Genomic DNA, 20,839 nt, shown 5'->3' on the forward strand with positions numbered 1-20,839 from the left:
GCAAACAGGGGAGCCGCTAGGGCCTATGCATAAAAAAATCATTGAGATAATGAATCAATGAATCAACCCCAGCTACCCCCTTCGTTACCCATTCCAGAAAGGAACAAAAGGCCTCAAAGTACATGCAAGAAAGGGAGCACCCCATAGGGAGGCAACGATCAACATAAAGACCTCCGTTCCAGAGGCACCCTAAAAGCCGTTGACTCTCAGAATGACCGCCTGACTAACCCTACCAGCCCGCCTGACTAACCCTACCAGCCTGCCTGACTAACCCTACCAGCCTGCCTGACTAACCATACCACTTTATCGATGAATGTGTATACCACCGAGCACAAATCGGGATAAATGCCATCGTTAACCGACGACCCTTTGGGGAAAGAGAGATGCTGGATCAAACTAAATTTATTGGGCTTGCGCTTCGGCACCACTCCTAACAGGGAAACTAAAGATCCACCACAGGTGGCCTGCCATACGCCCCAAAGACACCTCTTTTTGAAGTTTTAAGGAAACAACTTCGAAATGCTGATAAGCAAACCAAAGATTCTGATGGGTCATTGGAACCAGATGAGGGGGGCGGGATAACGAAACCAAAACAAAAACATCTGATATTGTGTCTGGCCTATTAGATAAGACCAGATCTAGCACATCATTTCCTCTGGTTAATTTATCAACCAACTGAGCAAAATAATTGTCTGGAATTGTGTATAAAAACGTACAGCTTTTAGCACATCCAGCGGCCTCTATGTCCCAATTAATGTCAGGACAGTTAAAATCCCCCATAATAAGGACCCCATTATTATTTGCTGCCTTTTCTATTTGATGCAACATTTCATCCTCAGTCTGTTCCGCTATGTTCGGGTGGCTTATAACAAACTCCAATTAGCAGTTTACTGTTATTGCCTCTTCAATGAATATTTACCCATAATTACTCCGCACTGTCACAGTCATCCCTCAATGTCTTCATTCGACACTGGTCTTAGGCTGGATTTTACAAACAGATAAATCCCTCCAACTTTTCTATCCTTTCTAAATGCGTTGTAGCCCTCAACATTTGTTACCCAGTCATGCCTCTCATCCAGCCAGGTTTCTGTTATGCCCACTACATTATAATCTATGTCGGTCATTAGTAATCTCCAACTCGTCCATTTTTTTTGCAAGACTTCTTGCATTCACCAGCATACATTTGATCTTACCAACACCTTTATTTTTCTTAGGCTGTATTCAGACGAACGTGGCGTTTGTGCGCGCGTGAAAAACGCGACGTTTTGTTTGCGTTGTAGTTGCGTGTGGCATCCGTTTGGCCAGCGTGATAGCGTATTTAACGCGCGTATGGCATGCGTTTTTTACGCGCGTCCAAACAACGGAGGGTGGAGTAATGGAGAGGCCAGCCTACAAAAAGACACCTTCTCCAACACCTGCTTGATGTGAGCACATGGTGGCATCAAGATTTCACGTTTCCTCTAACTTTGGCCCGTGTTAGTAGGTTTTTGGGTTGTTTTACACGCCAAAAACAACAATATGCCCTTGACTCCGCTGGGCCGTGTGCTGCTAGCATGGATGGTTTCTAGGAGATTTGGTGAACGGCGACCCATGCTTCCTGAGGGAATCGGGAGAAGAGGGAGGATTTGGGTTCATCCACTAGTGGCCCAGCGCACCACCAAAGGCCATTTTCATACTCTATATGAGGAACTTCGCAGCCATCCCGAGAAATTCCGGTCGTTTTGCCGCATGTCTGTGTCTACTTTTGATATTCTACTGGACCAGATTCGCACTGGAATAACCTACACGGACACAAATATGCGGCGCTGCATTTGCCCCGAGGAGCGACTCCTTGTGACGTTGAGGTATGTGGGTTTAAAACTATAGCAGCTTACAGGCTGGTGTGTGGTTGCCATGTCCTACAGCACGCTTATTTGTGTGGTGTGTTTTTGCATCTCGCCCATGTAGATTTCTAGCTACCGGAAACAGCTATCATTCGATCCATTTCGAATTCCTTCTGGGAGTGAGCACTATTTCGGCCATTGTCACAGCCACCTGTGTTGTCTTGTGGGTGCGTTTGAAGACCACAGTGATGCCGCAGCCGACGACAGACCACTGGCTTTCGATAGCATCTGACTTTAACACCACCACCCAATTTCCTAATTGTATTGGTGCCCTCGACGGGAAGCATATTAGGGTCAAGAAGCCCCCCCCACTCAGGATCCCGATTCTATAACTACAAACAGTTTTTTTCTATCGTCTTGTTGGCCTTGTCCGACAGCAATTATTGTTTTACCATTGTACATATAGGGTCCTATGGAAGCTCAGCTGATGCCCGCATCTTCCGTACATCCCGGATGGGCCAACGTCTGATGGGCAATCTGCTCTCCGTGCCGGTGCCGAACCACCTGCCTGGCTCGCAAGGACCACCAGTCCCTTATGTGATTGTGGCAGATGAGGGTTTTGGACTCACAAGTCAAGTAATGCGCCCATTTGCTAGAAGAGGCTTGGATGACCGGCGGCGCATATTCAATAACTGCCTTAGCAGAGCAAGGCGATGTGTGGAATGTGCATTTGGCATAATGGCCTCCAAATGGCGTGTTTTCCTCACCACCATGCAACTGACGCCGCAAAATGTCACCCGTGTCATCCAAGCGTGTGTGGTGCTTCATAATTTTGGTCGTATACATGATGCAGGTTGTGATGCAGAATATATTCGCCAAAATGTTACCTCAACAACCATTCCGCTGCCACTTCCACTTGGAAGGGCGCAAACCTCTGGAATTAGAATACGCGACATATTTGCTCAATATTTTGACAGCCCCGAAGGAGCTGTGCCATGGCAGGAGGATGTTCTGTGAGGCCTGTCCTAGTCACGATAAGTGTGCCACTGTATCATTAGTTATGTTAATTTGTGCTTCTTTGTGGAGGGCATATTTTGATTCTGCACTCGCAAGACATGAGGACCCTTGACGTGGGTTGCGAGCTTATGTCTTTGTTGGATTACCTTTTTACGTGACATCTCTTGTAGACACATTGGCTTTGGAGGCCGGATGGCTTAGCCCCTGAGCACTATTTGCATGCAAAAAACCATTTTTTTTCCATTTCACACAGAACTGCAATGCAGGCGAGGGCAATATGAGGAATGGAGGTAAACCACCAAAGACAAACTAATACCTCTATCATGGCATGCTACAAACTTGCTCCACCGTCCCAATGTGGGAACATTACCTAAAATAATGTTTGGGGGAACCTGGGTACCAACACATAAATGGAGGCAAACACAAATAATGAAACGTGCTAACAACATAACCATTTAATCTGGTATTTCAAACGTAAACACTGAGCAGCATCCAGCTGTCATAAAAACATATCCAACGCACCAACATGATGCTACAGAAATAAACTGTGACTTCCATGTTTACAGTCCCACATAGAAACACGCGGCATCGGCCTACACAATTCTATAAGTCCTGATACATGTGTGAGGGAGACTGGTGGCTCTGCATCTCAGCACCACTATACTGTCCCTGGGACTGCTGAGGATGTTCCTCACCAGCATAGTGGTGCTGATACTGAGGGTTTAGCCCTGCCGGGGGGCCCTGGACAAAGGGAGGCTGGGGTCTGACGTAGGGGGGGAAAGTGCGGTCAAGAGGCACCACATGACCTGGTGACATTACCCTCACCATCGGCCGTTGGTACTGTGGCTGTTGAAAGGTGTGAGCAGGCTGGGAAGGGAGAGGAGCAGAAGAGGTCAGACAATCTTCAGGCAATCCACGCCATTGCTCTACTACCTGGAAGCATTGCCGTGGATTGTTAGGAGGAGTGGCAGAGTCAATAATAGCGAGGATCGCCCCTTGGACGCGTGCCATCCGGTAGTCCGGTACTCGCCGAAGTAGTGGCGCTATGGTACGCCCAAAAGCGTCACATCCATCCTCCTCCAAACAGCGCCTAAGGTACTCCAGGACTCTCGCGTCCACGTTGGCACCTGCTGGGGCAACCTGGGTGCGCCGGCGTCTGGCTGGTGGCGTCCATGGATTGTCCAGGTCCACTGGCAGCTGGGGTTGGCTGCTTAACTGTGTGGCAGCTTGGGTTTGTGTACGGTCGGGGGTCAAGGGCAGCACGGGATGTTGTTCGGTGACCTGGTGCGCCTCCACATGGCCAGCCTCCTCCTCCGTGTCATTCAGATTATCACTGCATCTGCCAGAAACATTTATCGTTACTCATTTTACCATGTCCACAAGGGCCATACAGCTTTTTATACAGGCTATGCAGTGAACACACACATGTCATCAATGTAATGTCAGTACTTACAGTCGCATCTCCATAATGTCCTTGAGAAACATCAGCTGTTTCATATATATATAGGGCCTTTTTTTGGACGCCCCATCCCCACTTCGCCCTTTGTTTCCATATTCCCTCCTAAACTGATCCCGACAGCTCCTCCACCGTGTTTTGACATCATCAACTGGACATAGGAACAGGAGACAGACACCAAAATGAGACCATCTGACCGTATGGACAACTTCACTTGTCACAAACGTTGCTATACGTAATACACAACGACACACTAAACACTGGCCTATACATTATGCAGTGCCACACGCGCGACCAAGCACTGTACAGAACATATGAAACACAAGGCTATACACGATAGCATGGGCGATTGCATCAGCATTAATTTAGATCAGCACTTACCTATGGTTTTGCGGTCTCTTGTGGTACTTTTTTCCCACTCCTGCCCAAATAGGCTATGCGCCACCTCATCCCAGGCTATCTCCTTGCCCGTGCGGTCGTGGTAGGCCTCATCATTCGTGTTCCACAACTGGAGTCGGTCATGGACCAAGCAAATAAGTTTCTCCACATCACACGCACGTGGCATTGCTGCAGATGTGTGTTGAAACTGTGCGCATGTGCTCAGAATGTGAAAAGGCACTTCCTGGTGTGTAGTTGTTTTGTCTAGTCTGCTCAACTCATTTACATAGACTTAACAAGTGCTGCGTGAAAAACGCTGTGCGTATGGAGGTGCTTGCGTGTGCCCTGCGTTGTTTTCACGCACCCATTGACTTCAATGGGTGCGTGATGCTTTGAAAACGCTGAATCAACGGACATGTCGTGAGTTTTTTGCAACGGAGCAACGCTGCGCAAAAAACGCTGCCATGTCTGCACGGCCCCAGTGACTAATATAGCTACGGGCAACGCACGTGAAAATCACGCGCGTTGCACGCGCGTATTTTACGTTCGTCTGAATAAAGCATTAGGTCCATATTTATTTCTAGTCACCTCCCTACTCGGCTTGCTAACCCCAGCCCCCAATAAATCCCCATTACCCCTGCTGTATCCCATTCTCTATGTACACTGTCTAACCCTGCTTGTGTATCCCCACCCTCCCTCCACCAGATCCTAGTTTAAGATCCTCCAACCGTCTAACCATTCTTTCCCTCAGCACCGCTGCACCCTACCCATTTAGATATAGCCCGTCCCTACCATAGAGCCTGTAGCCGACAGCCCAGTTCGCCACAATCGCAAACACTTCCTTCCTGCACAAATTTCTAAGCCACTTATATAACTACCTAATCCCACCCTGTCTCTTTCTAGTGAAGCTTGTGGCACTGGTAGTATTTCTGGAAACACTACCAGGACTTCAGCTTCTCTCCTAGTTCCCTAAAATAATTTTTAAGGCCTTTCCAACCTCTCACTGACTTTGTCATTGGTACCAGTGTGTACCATAACTGATGGGTCGTCCCCAGCCTCACCCAGCAATCTGCCTATTTGATCCGCAATATGCCGAACCCGAGCACCCGGCAGACAACACACTGTTCATCATTCACAGTCTCATTGACAGATGACCCTATCTGTCCACCTAATAATAGATTCCCTACCACATGCGTCTGTCGGACATTTGCTGCACTCCTACTCCAATCCTTCCTACAGCAGTCATTGTCCCGGTTGCTAGGAGCTGTAAACTCCTAATTCCTAAAACTCAATTTTTTTAACTTTTTGAGATACAGCCTCTTAGAAGCTGTATCCTGCGCCCAAACCTGAATCCATCTGGTCAGCTGGACTGACGACTTCAGTGACAGCAGGTCCTGAGTGTCTCTGACACGCAGGATAAAGCTGCTATCCATCTCATCTACGTTCATATCTTAGATGTGATCGATAACAGGTGGATCCTGCGTGTCAGAGACTCGCAGGAACCGCTGTCACCAAAGCTATCAGTCCCACTGACCAGATGGAGTCGAGTGTGAGTGCAAGATACAGCTCCTATGTTTCCAGGACACATAGAAACTCTAACTCAAAAAGTTTTAAAAAAAAAGGAAAAAATTGTTCATTAGGTTTATATAGCCTTTAGGCACTGTTTAAGCAACTTCTTTTTATTGCAGTTCCTTCGAGTACAATCTGACAATTGAACCAAAAAACTCATGTTATATTTGATGTTTGCTCCTGAACGCTGCTATCCCTGCTGTTGACATGTGGTAGGCGGCTTTCAGGATGTATTAGGTGTCATAGCGTGCAGGAGATTTTCCATGTTACCTTTAAAGAAGGATTAGAATTTGTAATGTTTTCCTTATACCATTCACTGAAGGTGTACGTGCCCTATAGCCTTCCAAAATCGCGGCTGGTGTTCACCCCAATCTTTCACCGTCTATTGTTTTATATTTTATGGCAGCTATAAGCCGATATAACTTTGTTTTAAAATTCCAATACAGCTTTTTTTTTTTGCAATTAAAGAGTCAATGGCAGATGTATGAAACTGCAAAATCTTAGTCATGTAAAGGTCCTCTTACACGGTCCGTCCTGGGCCGTGTAAATGAGTACCGATCAACGAGACAGCTCACTGATCGGTGCTCGTTTGCTCCTGTCACACGGAGTTATGTATGGGGACGAGCAGTCGTTACTCCGATAGCTCGTCCCCATCCATTACTATTATCATGTCGGCAGCGCGTCCCCGTTTACACAGGAAGATGTGCTGCCCACAACAAAAAATATTCACTTCTAAAAGGATACGATCAGCAGATGAACGTATGATCATTCATCTGCTGATCGCTGCCCAGTTTACACAGCGCAATTATCGGCAACGAGCATTTGCCGATAATTGGTCAGTGTAAAAGGGCCTTTAGTCTGGAGCATATGCACTCTTCAAATTTGCATGCCAAACGTAATGCCTGAATACAATGTGATTTTAGTCTAACTTTTTTAAACCCTTAGGACCCTTTTTAGGATAACATGTGAACAACACAAATTTAACCTTACTTGGATGACAGACACTATGGGCATTAATAGTTAAGTTTCTGGATATATGTATACATATGGTAGTCACTTGTTACGGTCTGGTTCCTATGATACCTAGAGAAAGAACCAACTAAACGGCACAAGTCACCTACTGTATAGCAGCTGGTAGGGAGAGAGCGAGCTGGATCGCGGCAGAATAAGTATGTTACATCACTATAGCAGACAGGACTAATGCAGAGATGACAAGCTCTCACACTGTTATTCTCACTTCATCTATCCTGTCTTTCCCCTCTTACTTTATTCCATCGGTGAACCAAGATGAGGCCCCAACCTGTTCCTCAGATACATAGCTGAACAAAATCCGACACAGATGGGTGTCACAGCATTTGGCTCATTTCCTCTGGGTCCCAAATGTCACAGATCTAAGCCATGCTGTTCCATCTTAGGTTTCCCCCAGACACAAATCTCGAAACGTTCTTGCCAGCTCTCTGTGTCAGGCCAAGTTCTCCACCTTTTATCTCCTGACAGGACACAGATATAATGACTTGTCATTTGCCTGACCCCCAACAAAACAAATTCAACCGATCGTGTCAGATATTCAGAAAATGTCTATAGTTAGCCGACAATTATTAGCTGGACTCATCAGACTTTGTGGAATATGTTTTATTTTATGTTTTGCTTTACTTTCCTATATGGTTTTATGAGTAGCTAACACACGTTTCCAATACGCATAGCACCAATAGCCCAATGGAATGGAACCATGAGGGTCCAATTTCCATGCTTTGCTCTATGTGAAATTACTGTTTATAATTTACTTCTTTTGTAAAAAATGCCCCAAAAGAAGCTGGACAAGGCGAAACCCAGGGTCGGGGGGCAGGAGAGGCCTGGCATGTAACGTGGAGATTTTATATGTTTATGAGCGCTTTTTATTCTGTCACTTTGTTAGTATATGAAATAAAGTACCAAAAGATTTTATCCAATGCTGCAGTCGGCGCTATGTTTGTCTGCTTTTATCCTTTACAGAACCAATTTATGTGAAGGCTGGGAGACCCGGCAGTAGAAACACCAAGTGTGTTCTGATACTTCATCTACCATATCTAACCTCCTTGATATTCGGGATGGTGAGGAACTTTTCCTGGAGTCAGTGTGTTGAATTTTTATCTGTACAGTGTGTAGCCCCATTGGACATAATTATTATATATGTATTTCTGAGTGGATTGCTGGACTTAATTCACTGCAATTGGGCGCTCCACTGATTACAGATTAGTGCAGACCATATGTCAGTACATTATATTTTGTACACCTATGAATACCTTTTTTAATTTTTGCTAAAACAGTGTATCAGTGTGTTGGTACAACTTTGTAATTACTTTTTATTAAAAATTATTTTCATTTTTCAGATACAGCTGCTTTGTATCCTCTATACGGAGCAGCTGCATCTTGCGCTGAGACCTGAATCCGTCAGGTCAGCTGGACTGACAGGTTCATGACAGCGGGATACGCAGGATCCACCAGTTATAGATCACATCTAAGTTATGAACTTAGATGTGATCGATGACAGCTCGATCCTGTGTTTCAGAGACACACAGGACCCGCTATCACTGAACCCGTCAGTCCTGCTGACCCGACGGATTCAGGTCTCAGTACAAGATATATCTGTTGTGTATCCAGGATACAAAGCACCTGTATCTGAAAAAGTTAAAATAATTTTTAATAAAAAGTAATTACAATGTTGCACGAAACACACTGAAACTTTTTTTTTCCAAAGGTTTATATAGCTTTTAAAGGAGTTCTTCGTTGTGAAGAATTCCTATTTGTTAGTAGTTTCACTTTACAATAAGTTGATCACAAAGTGTCCCCCTGCTGGGACCCCCAGAGATCAAATGCAACCTGTGGGGAACCTAGTCTGTAAGTGTTCAGTTTACCTGCAGTGCCACCACAGTAGAAAATAAGCATTACACAGAGCCCATTCATATCAATGGTCTGTGTAAGGCAGGACAGGACTGGTCCTCCAAAGCAATAGACGCTCTTTGTATCCGCTATACACCGTGGCTAAGAGATGAGTATTCTGAACAGAGGACCACCCTCTATAAATTCAGAATTCCCTAATGGGGAATATGAAAATGTGTTTTCTAAACTAGACAACTCCTTTAACAAGATAATACCTTTTATCTGTTTTAATCATTCACAAGGATCACATTAGGCTTGCTTTCGGTGAATATTCTCCATCCATATTAAGAAATCAATGTATGATCGTGGGGCTGTCTGCTACTGCAGCTTAGCCCTGCTCAGCCTACAAGGAGGTGCTTTGCAATAGAGCACTTGGACTGTCCCCTCAATTTCATGCACAAGTCATATTGTGTTGCTGTTCATGTGTTTATGTTGGCACTGTGTCTTTAATCGTCAAGCCATGTTTAGTTGACATACAAGGGCCCGTGGGAGATGTTGGTGGGCTCTGGCCACGTTCTGCATGGGCTCCATTTGTAGGTGGAGCGAGGATATTTAGTCCACTCCATAGAACGAGTGTGTCCACTGTATAAAACAGCCAACTATTCAGTGTAGCGAGCAGGATCCAGCTCGTTTAACCCCTTAGATGCCTTAGTCAAAAGCGACTGCGGCATCTAAGCCGTTAGAAAAAGGGGGCGGCCCCCTGTGACGTTGCATTGCCTCCCCTGCAATGCAACCGCGGGGTCCTGATGGTTGGCGTCGCAGAATGGGGGCATAATGAAGGCCCCCAGGTCTGCCATCTTTGTACTCCTATGAAGCCCTGCCTCGACAGGGCTTCATTGGAGACTGTCAGTATAGCGATATACTGCAATACATTAGTATTGCAGTACATCTTGCAAGTGATCCAACGAGCGCCCGTTCAAGTCCACTAGTGCGACTAATATAAAATAAAAAAAATACAGTTGAATAAAGTTTTTTAAATATATAAAAAAAACTATAACTATTAAGTCCTCAAAAGACAAAAACAAACACAATATAAAAAAATAAAAACATTAACATATATGGTATCGCCACGTCCTTAAAAGTCAGAACTATAACAATACAACATTATTTAACCTGCACGTGAAGGCCGTAAAAAAAATAAATTAAAACACCAGAATCGCTGGTTTTTGGTGACGTCATCTCCAACAAATAATGGAATAAAAATGTATCAAAAAATCTAATGTATGGAAATAGCAACTACAGCTCGTCCCGCAAAAATAAGCTCCCACATCGCTCAATAGACAGAAAAATAAAAAAGTTATGGCTCTCAGAATATGGCGACACAAAACAAATTTTATTTTAACAATCAGTTTTTTTCCTTGTAAAACATAAAAAGTTATATACAGTAAATTTGGTATCGTCGTAATCGTATAGATCAGAAGAATAAAGTTAACAATCTCATTTTTACCACCAAAAAATGGATGAATCACTGTGTTTTTCCCATTCCACCCCACAAAGATTTTTTTTCCTGCTTCCTAGTATATAATATGGACAACAAATGGTGCCCTGAGTATCTACAACTCGTCCCACAAAAAACAAGCCATCATACGGCTATCGATGGGAAAATAAAAAAGTTATGGCTTTTGGGAATCTTGCTGGATGGTACACACCAGTTATCTTGATCTGAGCCTGCCGCGAGTGACTTGAGCCCTGACGACTAGAAGGCCTTATGTCTGCTGCAAGTGGTTATGCACCATCATGGCCGGTAGATGTTGTGGATCCTTGCCAGAGAGAGACTCAGTCAGAGAAAGTCTGCGTAGACCCTGTGTTCCGCAAGTTACATGAGTTGCATATTACTCATTAAGAGACTGAAACAGTCAATCTCCATACCCACTAAGAGACTGTAACCACCAAGCCCTGTTCTGGATTGTGAATGTAACCGCCAAGCTGTTTGCCATATTCTGTAACCGCCAAACTTTGTACATTCTTGTAAATATTAAGCTTGTTGCCTTAATTGGAGTAACGCTACGTTTCTATTGACAACAGCTGTATCTGACTCCATTACTAGGCCATCCTTGAAACTAGCAGACATTCCGCACCATTTACTGCAGAAAATGGTGCGGATTTTGCTGCGGATTTTCAATGCTGCGAGATGATGATATCTCCTGAAAAGCACAGCAATTCAGTCCACTTTCCGCAGCAAGAATTGACATGCTGCAGTATGAAAAATATGCACTGCAGGTGAATTTCTGCTCAGAAATTTTACGAAGCGTGTAGATGAGATTTGTTAAATCTCACCCACTTTGCTGGTACTGTATTCTGCTGCAGGTTTTCCGTCCGCAATTCCGGACAAGCCCTTAGGTGTCTGCATGTAATCAGAATATTAGATTCAAAATCTTCTTATAGACTAAATTTATTGTTACAAGGGTATGAGAACAATTTTGGAGCCGGACTAGCTCCTTTCTCAATTAATACATACTCATCTGTGCGCGTGGACCAATATTGCCAAGCTAAATAATGGGGTGTGATTTATTTAGACATCAATTGTGCATGTTTTATAGAAAATAGGCAACAAGCAAAGTAGGGCAATTACTATTATTAGACAGTTGTTCTTGTAATTTAAGTCCATATAGTGCCAAGATAATACTGACATATATAGGCCACATAATATTACCATATAGTACCCAAATAATATGCACTATCCAAATAATAATTCCTTAAAGAGCCCACATAACACTGCCATATAGTACTATAGTATATACTGGGTGGTCTTAGTTTGCTTCCGGGGGTTCTAGAAAATTAGGGCCCTGGGTCCAGTTCCTCACCCCTTAAAACCCAACTTAGTGCTCAACGTGACCATCAGGACAACCAATTTCTATATTTCCTATTTAGCATATGAACATCATTTGAATGGGAGCCAAGAAATGAAACATTTCCCCTGCAGCTAAATATGTGAGCTAGTGGATCTGATCGCCTGGATCGCTTTAATGGAACACTATCTTACATTTTTATTGTTGAGTGGTATACGGTGCTCTACAGCTATATACCACTACCCTACAGCTTAGTAATCAGAGCTGTTTACTGAAGCAGGTTGTTATGGAATCACTAGTTGAGCAATTGCTATGTGAGCGATTCCCCAAAGGCTGCTGGAGACTGTCAGGAATGAGCATGCAAATAAATCTGCAACCCCAAATCCGCCACAACTCTGATCAACAGAATCTAAGACTACACTATGGTTTTCGCTAGAGCCCACCGCAAGGCAGGTTGGACTTTGCAGCAGAGAACCCAGGTTGTTTTAACAGAGTTCGGTGTTGGATAAGAGGTACAATGCATGCAATACCAGAGCAGATAACAAGACAGCCCGAGGGTAAACAGAAAGTCCAAATCACAAAGCTAGTGGATATCGGGGATTGCAGAGGTCAAAACCAGCCGAGAGCAGAAAGTCCAAATCAGTAAGCAAAGGGTAATCCAGAAACAAGCCGAGATCCAATTCCAAAAAGTGCAAATAGTCAAAGGTACAGGGTATAGTCAGTAACTTGATCAAACACATGGAAACATGGAAAATCACAAGCAAAGAAAACAGAACCCCACCCAGATTTAAATACTCCACCATTCAATCTGATAGGAAGAAAGACAGAGAAGTGGAATAGGCTCAACAACCCTAACCAGAGCCGCCCAGAAGCTAGGCTAGTAGTCATGGTAATCTTAAAGGGACGGATGTTTTCTAACACAGGTTCTCCAGAAGTGACGTTATGACATCCCCCAGAATGGAATATTTGGAGTTGTATTGTACTGATAAGGCCCGAGGGTTAACAGGTAGAAAGTTTAAGAACGGTTCTATACATTGTGTTAGCGCATTGCACTGAGAACTAAGTTACTAAAACCAAAGTGTGTTGGAGCACAAGATGTCAGTTGTGGGCCTGAATTTCAAGTGGGCTTTTTATTCTTTTTGCAGAAGCCTTCATCCAGGAACTGGTCCTCATTCCATTTTCAAGGGGTCAAATGATAGCCAACATACCATCAGGACAGATCACGAAAGGTGAGGGTTAAATAAAAGCATTTTGGTTAAAAAAAGCAATGGCTCTATAAATAGCATAAGAATAATATTAATTTTATTGCTTCAATGTAGGAAAAGTGACAAGAAGACTGCAATGACATTGATGAAGTCTATAGCTGATCTTAAGGTAAACGGTGTCGGAGATTTATTACAATCATGACATTATATGCATTATATATGTATCATAAAACTGGATACATTCAAATAAATACATGCAAGAAAGTTCATAAAGCAGTTGTTATGATCTGATATTGCAGCAGGTTAGCTGCCATTCCACTCCTACAGCCGTTGTGTGGGGCCACATACACTGGGACATCGTGCTGAGAACGTTCCGAAAAAGTACAAGTTATTTTTTCATTGGGATCTCTTTACTAATCATTCAACCCAATCAATGAGAGAGAGGAAACGTAAGACCTATACATGTATTTTATATACATAAAAAAGCAAATATATTATGGGATGTGATTCTATGAAAAATCTGTTACTCATCACAGAATGCTGGACGTAATAATAACATGGTGTTAAAAACTAAAGATTCACTTTAAATTTGGACTCAGCAGTTATCCAATATGTGTATATCCCCTTTAGCATGAACAGGAGGCATGCGTCCTGTGCAGATTCACAGGGCGCAACGACTGTTCCTGCTAAACGGGGCACTACAGATGGCCTGGGAACCAAGGTTTGCGACCACCATGAATATTAATATTTATTGTATAGCAATATCATTTAAACATTGTATGGCACTGTAATAAGATTACTTTATGTATGGAGCTATTATTTGGTGACTGTATGTTGGTAATATTTGCGTACTGTGCACATATTTTCGCAGTGCATGATGGTGTATAGTATTGTTATTTAAGCAACTGTATGGAAATATTAGGCCAATGTATGTCACTAGTTTGTGGGTACCACAATAAAGCGCTATATGGTATGATTAGTTGTGCACTGTATAGTACACCGTGTATGGGGCATCAACAGAAGGTACCTTAAAGAGCGCCATCCAACATAAGGCCTGCCATGAGCGTGAAAATTTGAATTCCCGTTATCCTACTCTATTACTTAACCTGCTCTATTGTAAATGGAGAAATAGATATATTTATGGAATTGCTGATGTATATAGTGGCTCCAAAGTGGAGGTTCACTTTCAGAATATTTTACCACATTTGTCATGTAGTTCACGCCAGGTGTTGGTGTAAACTTGGGGAAAAAAACAACGCAAATCACAACGTGGGACAAATTTGCAACTTTTCTCACCATTCACCAATTTTGGAAAGTGAGAAGAAAAATAGATAAGGTCTCTAATTAAAAAGGCTAAAAATTGCGCAAATATTGTTGCAAATCTACACCTGTTAATAGCAGGTTTTTGCCTCTCAGTGCAAAATTCGACAAATTTATTATGAAGCAAATTATTCTCTCCTTTACTAAGGCAGGCATAAGATACGCCAGTCTTAAGGCACTTTTACATGGGTCAATCATTGGATAAACTCTCGCTCAGCTGATGAATGAGCTAACGTGTAAAACCACCCTTAGTCAATGTGGGCAAATGACTATAAAAATGAACCCAAAATATATTATTTCTAAAATTTACACCCTTTCTCTTTTCCTCCTAGCTGCACGCTGACTCAGTCTGTCACACTTCTCTACGTTTACGTGTGCAGAATGACTTTTATTTCAGAAATTTGTTTAATTTTGACATCCCTGTGCTTATGTGGGACAGTTACATTACTGAGGACACTAGGAAAAACCTTAGCCAGAGACCAGTTCCATACGGTTGGAAGGATCTTCCCTTAGAAGGTATTACCTTTTTTATCCATTATCATTATATTAATTAAAAATCATTGTATTCCCCGAATATGTTTTCACAGGACCTGACAGGGGCCAAGTTATCAAATATTCTGCTTTTCATAAATTTGCATAGAAGTAAGAAATTATCTGTAAAATAATAAATCTTTCAATAAGAGATGTAACCCACTGCAATATATATCTAAAATTAAGAAAAATTAAACATGTTAAAATATTTTCCCTTTTGTAGAGCTTCAGAAGTGCATAGATGGCCTTTAGGCTGTGTTCACATATTGCCGTTTTGGTGCATGCAACGTTTTGCTTTCCTTATACTTCTCACTTTAACATCTCCTCCTGGACTTAAATGCATGCAGCAACAAAATGTAAAATTACAACAAAACACAGCCCAGGGGTTAAAAAAAATAGCCATTAAAGGGGTTGTCTGGACAGCCCCTACATTATATGGAATGCCCACTGATTTTAATTCAAAGGGTATGTTCACACGACAGCGTCCGTAACGGCTGAAATTACGGGGATGTTTCCGCCGGCATGTGCAGGCGCTTGAACGCCGCGTCTATTACGGACGTAATTGGCGCTGCTATTCATTGGAGTCAATGAATAACGGCTCCAATTACGGCCAAAGAAGTGACAGGTCACTTCTTTGACGCGGGCGTCTATTTACGTGCCGTCATTTGACAGCGGCGCGTAAATATACGCCTCGTGTGAACAGACAAACGTCTGCCCATTGCTTTCAATGGGCAGATGTTTGTCAACGCTATTGAGGCGCTATTTTCGGACGTAATTCAGGGCAAAAACGCCCGAATTACGTCCGTAATTAGTGCGTGTGAACATACCCAAACTGTGCAATACTTCACTTATCTTATGGTCATGTTGCAGGGGAATTGATCACTTGCTGCTTGGTTGCCCCCCCCCCCCCCCCCGAGATTACAGCTGATCGGTGGGGGTCCGAGCCGCAGGACATCCTGTGAACAGCTTGGTCGAAGAACCCTTCAAACTAAAATGAAGATTGTTCAAAGTGTACAACCTCTTTAAGTGTCAAGATGTATTCTTCTTTCTACTCATTAAAGGGGTTGTCACCTTCTAAAAACTGATGACCTATCCACCGGATGGGTCATCAGTATGTCATCGGTGTGGGTCCGACACCCGGACCCCGCACCGATAACCCGCTCTGGTGGCCTGTGGGCACCGGATGTTGTTGCACATAATGCTATGTGCAGAACCCGGAAGCAGTCGGCTCCGTATATATAGCATAGCGGCCGTGCTGCCGAACTGAAGGTCTGCTCCTTTTCACTTGAATAGGAGCAGAGCTGCAGTACTGCAGCTCGGCCACTCTTCACGTGGCAACAGCTAACTGCTTCCGGCATGGACGTCCGGTGCACGGAGGCACCGGACCAGCTGATCTTTCCGGGGCCCTGGGTGTCGGACCCCCACAGATCACGTATTGATGACCTATCCGGTGGATAGGTCATCAGTTGTCAGAAACTGGAAAACCCCTTTAAGTCCGGTGGAAGTGCAAAATGAGTTACAGTATATATACCCTGTCTATAACTCTGCTCATAGCCCTATTTCAGATAGCCATATTTCAGGTGACATATTTTAGGGTCTGTATTACAGCTGCAAGACATGGACCCTGAAAAGTTTCAGTGAATCAAACTTAGATCACAGAACCCTACTCTATGGTGATCTAAGCTTGGTCCAGTAGAGCTATGTGGGGCCATGGGAATTAAGCCTAGATGAACTTTGCTCTTTCACAGATGCTGAATGATAGAACAAGGTAGTAGACAGGGATTAGCTCACTCAATCGGTCAGATGGGCAGCATATTCGGAGTAGAAAGTGGCACGGTGAGGGGCGTCTTGTGTACTATGCTTGCCTATATAAAATACTATGCACAACTCAATTTGGAACTATTCCATTAGTCTCTGGGGGGTAAAATGCATAACTGAAGCATAAAATGCATCAATAACGTCTTTGCATCGCACTAGTACCGTGTACTATTTTAGTACATGTTAATGCCGCTGGACTATAGCATTTTTGCAAAACAGAAGGTACACGAAAACTGAACTAAATTTTTGCTCAATGTATTTTCCTATAGTATTCATGAATTCTATATTATACAGCTATCACATACACAATGAGCTTCCGCCAACATGTCCACAGATTTATGCAGTGAAAGCAACTGTGACATTTAATTCACTCTCCATATCGAATCTCACAAACAATGAGACTTGTTCTTTTTAAAAGGACCACCCCCCAGAGCCACACACAGGGGGCTTATGTCTTAAACTATCTGCGATAGCGTCGCCAAAAGCTCAGCTGTGGGTGTAAGTATTAACCCTTTCTGTAGCCAGGACATGTCAAAAGACTGCAATAAATCTATAAACCATGGTGATGATTTGTGTCAACTATATTCTATAGGTCTAGATAATTGTGTATACTCTAAAATCATAATTCACCATTCTCAATAACATGTACTATATTTCCATACCACTGATAAACTACAATTCTGGAGAGAAAATAAACTTAGTACCACAACTGTCCTTGGAACCATGCTTCATATCTAAATCCCTCTCTACACCATCTTTTGGAATTGAAACTGTCCATATGAGCCGGCCAGTATAGTAGAAAACAGGAACCCAGAACATACAGACAATACTGACCTGATGTCACATTAGAAGGGTCAAGAAAATAAATGGAAAAGATGAAAATGGAATTATGATGCATTAGTAGAACCAGGGACATTGAGGAAGGTCAATTATAGAAACCACAGGAGTCTTACCAACCAAAGCTAAAGCTGGCCTACATAGGAACATGTCTCGCTTAAACCAATGGTTGGTAAGACAGCTAACCATTGTTAGACACCTTCTTTCTACTTCTTCCTACTCATTAAAAGGGTTGTTCACCTTCTAAAAACTGATGACCTATCCAACGGATAGGTTATCAGTATGTCATCGGTGCGGGTCCGACACTGGCTTCACGGAGGTCCAGTTACCTGTTCTATGAGAAATGGTAAAGATTAGTTAATCACAAAGAGATTTTCAGGCATTAAAGGGGCTTGATGTCACCACCTCTATGGCCAAACATTGCCTCAAACGGAAATATCTGACAACATATGGTCACCAAAAGACAGAGAAGAGATATGGACACCGACGTCAAAGAAAACAACTCAATCAGACTGAATTGTAAAAAGTAGAGAAGTGTAGGCAAAAAGACCTGTCTGTGGATAGGGATGGAATGTCATCAGAGGCGTAAATTGAAGTTCCCAATGCAAAATCTGTAATCGGGCCCCCCACCTACCATGTGCCATTTATAATACTGGTGTCTTCTTATGTGACTGAAGGGCTTTTGGGTCCCCTCATTCACAAGAGCTTGAGTGCAACTGCTATCTCTGTATCCCCTAGAGTTATACCCCAAAAAGTCCTCACTAATACTAATTACTGCTTGCCAGTTGGGGGGCCATTTAGTGGATGCAATAAAAGTGACTAGTACAGTTCTCTTAGGGCAACACACTAATGCTACAATTTAAAGAGTTCTGCCATAATGACAGGTTCACTCAGCAATACTTAATGCCCAATGTTACCAAAAGTCACATCGAATTGTCTCATTACTGTGGCAGCATCACCGGATTCAGATCCTGCAGCAACAAGGTGGCCAACGGGCTTCACAAAGCTGAACACCATGCAGCCCTAACCTTAAGGTAGCCATAAACCTTGGATAGCTTTTGGACGAATGTGCATTTGTACTAAATGGGGAGAGGGGAATAAGCCGCTGCCAGACACATCTGGCAGCGGCCTATCTCCCCTGAAAACAAAGGATCAAGCATGTTGAAATGTGTTTGGGCGCCTTTACGCATGTAGCAGCTACCTTTTACTTTTTAGAGAATTCCTTTACGGAACTTTTGGTCTTGATAAAATCGTGGATTACCATGACTGTTTAGTCACCTCAATGTTTCTTATGGGTGAAAAAAAGTCACCGAAAACTTGCAACGATCATGTGAATTTCTGACCATGTTGAAATTCTTATAATTGTCATGCAATATTGAGGTTTGGTGATGACAAAAATACTGTGATCTTCACGCGACCAGAACTCACCTTGAAGCCTTAGCATCATGATGTATTTTCTATGCCTTATTTGATTCCTTTCTGGATTCTTTAGCCTAAAGTAGACAAAGATATAAAATGTAAAAATATTTCAAGTAACATAAACAGTCAAAGCCAGGAATAAAAAGAAGAAAGGGATAATAGATGGTGGCGAGAATTGCAGATTAGCAAAGAGAGTAGTCTGAAGTGGCAGGGTCAAGATAGAAATCAAAGCCAGAACAAGACAGGGACAAAACAGAAAGCAGATACATAAGAGCAGGACCAGAGGCGCAGCTAGGGGTTTAGCACAGGGGGGGGGGGACATATCTGAGTGGGCCCCAACCCAGTGGGCCCCCCTAAAGCATGTTTACAACTGAAGAGGTGCATTCTAATTATAAACCAGCCATTAACCCTGTATATAACACCCAATCATCCCTGTATATAGCCCCATCATTCCTGTATATACCAGCCATCATCCCTGTTTATAACCCCCATCATCCCTGAATATACCAGCCATCATCCCTGTATATGACCCTTATCATCCCTGTATATAACCCCTAGCATCTCTGTATATACCAACCTGGCTAGTATATACAGGTAAGATGGGGGTTATAAACAAAGATGATGGCTGGTATATACAGGGATGATGGGGTTATATTCAGGGATGATGGGGGTTATATTCAGGGATGATGGCTGGTATACACAGGAATAATGGCTGGACTACTGAGAGTACTGCTCCAGTGCCGCCATCTTGGCTATATACAGGAATTTTCATTGACTTAAAGATTCTTCTTGTTCTGCCTTAACGATCCTGTTATTTCTTTGTAAGTCTCCACGTTCATCTACGTACATTAAAGTTTGTGTATCAATTATTTTAGAAAACCAAGCAATCTGCTTGCTGTTAGTGAATAGAGAGCTTCAGGTTTACTTCTAAAGGATGTAAAACAGTCCTGGTTATGTGATGATCGCACATGGTGACCAGCCCATTACAAGGAGAATATTTGCATTATTCAACCCAGTTAATACGTAGATGTTTATGAGACCTGTGGCTGTTCAGCTACACGTGCTATTAGTGCATGCTGGGAATAGTCATTTCACAACAGCTGGGAGGCCAGAGGTTTGTAGACTACTGCATTATAGTTAGTAAGGTGTACTATGACATAAGAATTTATCTTCATTTTCATACACATATTTGAGTTTTTTTTAAATTTAAGGCCCTTTTTACACTTGCCGATATTCTTTAGGTGCAGCGAGCGCCGATCAACGAGACATCGTTGATCGGCGCACGTTTGCTCCGGTCACACGGAGCTATGGATGGGGACGAGCGGTCGTTACTCCGATCGCTCGTCCCCATCCATTATTATCATGTCGGCAGTGCGTGTCTCTGTTTACACGCCAAGATGTGCTGCCAACAACGATAATATTTAACTTTTTTAAAACGATACGATCAGCAGATGATCGAGCGTTTGCTCGTTTATCTGCCGATCGCTGCCCTGTTTACACAGGGCAATTATCGGCAACCAGCGTTCTATGAACGATCGTCTGCCCGATAATCGTCCAGTGTAAAACCCCCTTTACACTTTACATCCAGCCAGACTAAAGTGTGATACACCAGGTCGTACTGTCTACAAAGGCCATATACCAAAAATGCACATTGAAGACTTTATTTGCAAATGCTCTGCCATACTCCCGCCAGACATTCTTTAGCTTTCTTAGGTCATTTTGTAGCGGTGATTTTTTACGGCTGTAAATTTTAAATAA

The 20,839-nt window shown here is 43.1% G+C and overlaps 1 protein-coding gene across 1 annotated transcript in view; it reads left to right on the plus strand.

Moving 5' to 3' along the window:
* ST6GALNAC2 (ST6 N-acetylgalactosaminide alpha-2,6-sialyltransferase 2) overlaps window positions 1–20,839 on the plus strand; it is a 64,904-nt gene that overhangs the window by 36,893 nt on the left and 7,172 nt on the right. The window contains exons 2-4 of the mRNA XM_075845072.1: window positions 13,097–13,180; window positions 13,271–13,325; window positions 14,809–14,992. Of these exons, the coding sequence (XP_075701187.1) occupies window positions 13,097–13,180; window positions 13,271–13,325; window positions 14,809–14,992 (323 nt within the window). The remainder of the gene's footprint in view (window positions 1–13,096; window positions 13,181–13,270; window positions 13,326–14,808; window positions 14,993–20,839) is intronic.

The sequence above is a fragment of the Rhinoderma darwinii genome, chromosome 13, assembly GCF_050947455.1.
Source record: "Rhinoderma darwinii isolate aRhiDar2 chromosome 13, aRhiDar2.hap1, whole genome shotgun sequence".
Classification (NCBI taxonomy): Eukaryota; Metazoa; Chordata; class Amphibia; order Anura; family Rhinodermatidae; genus Rhinoderma; species Rhinoderma darwinii.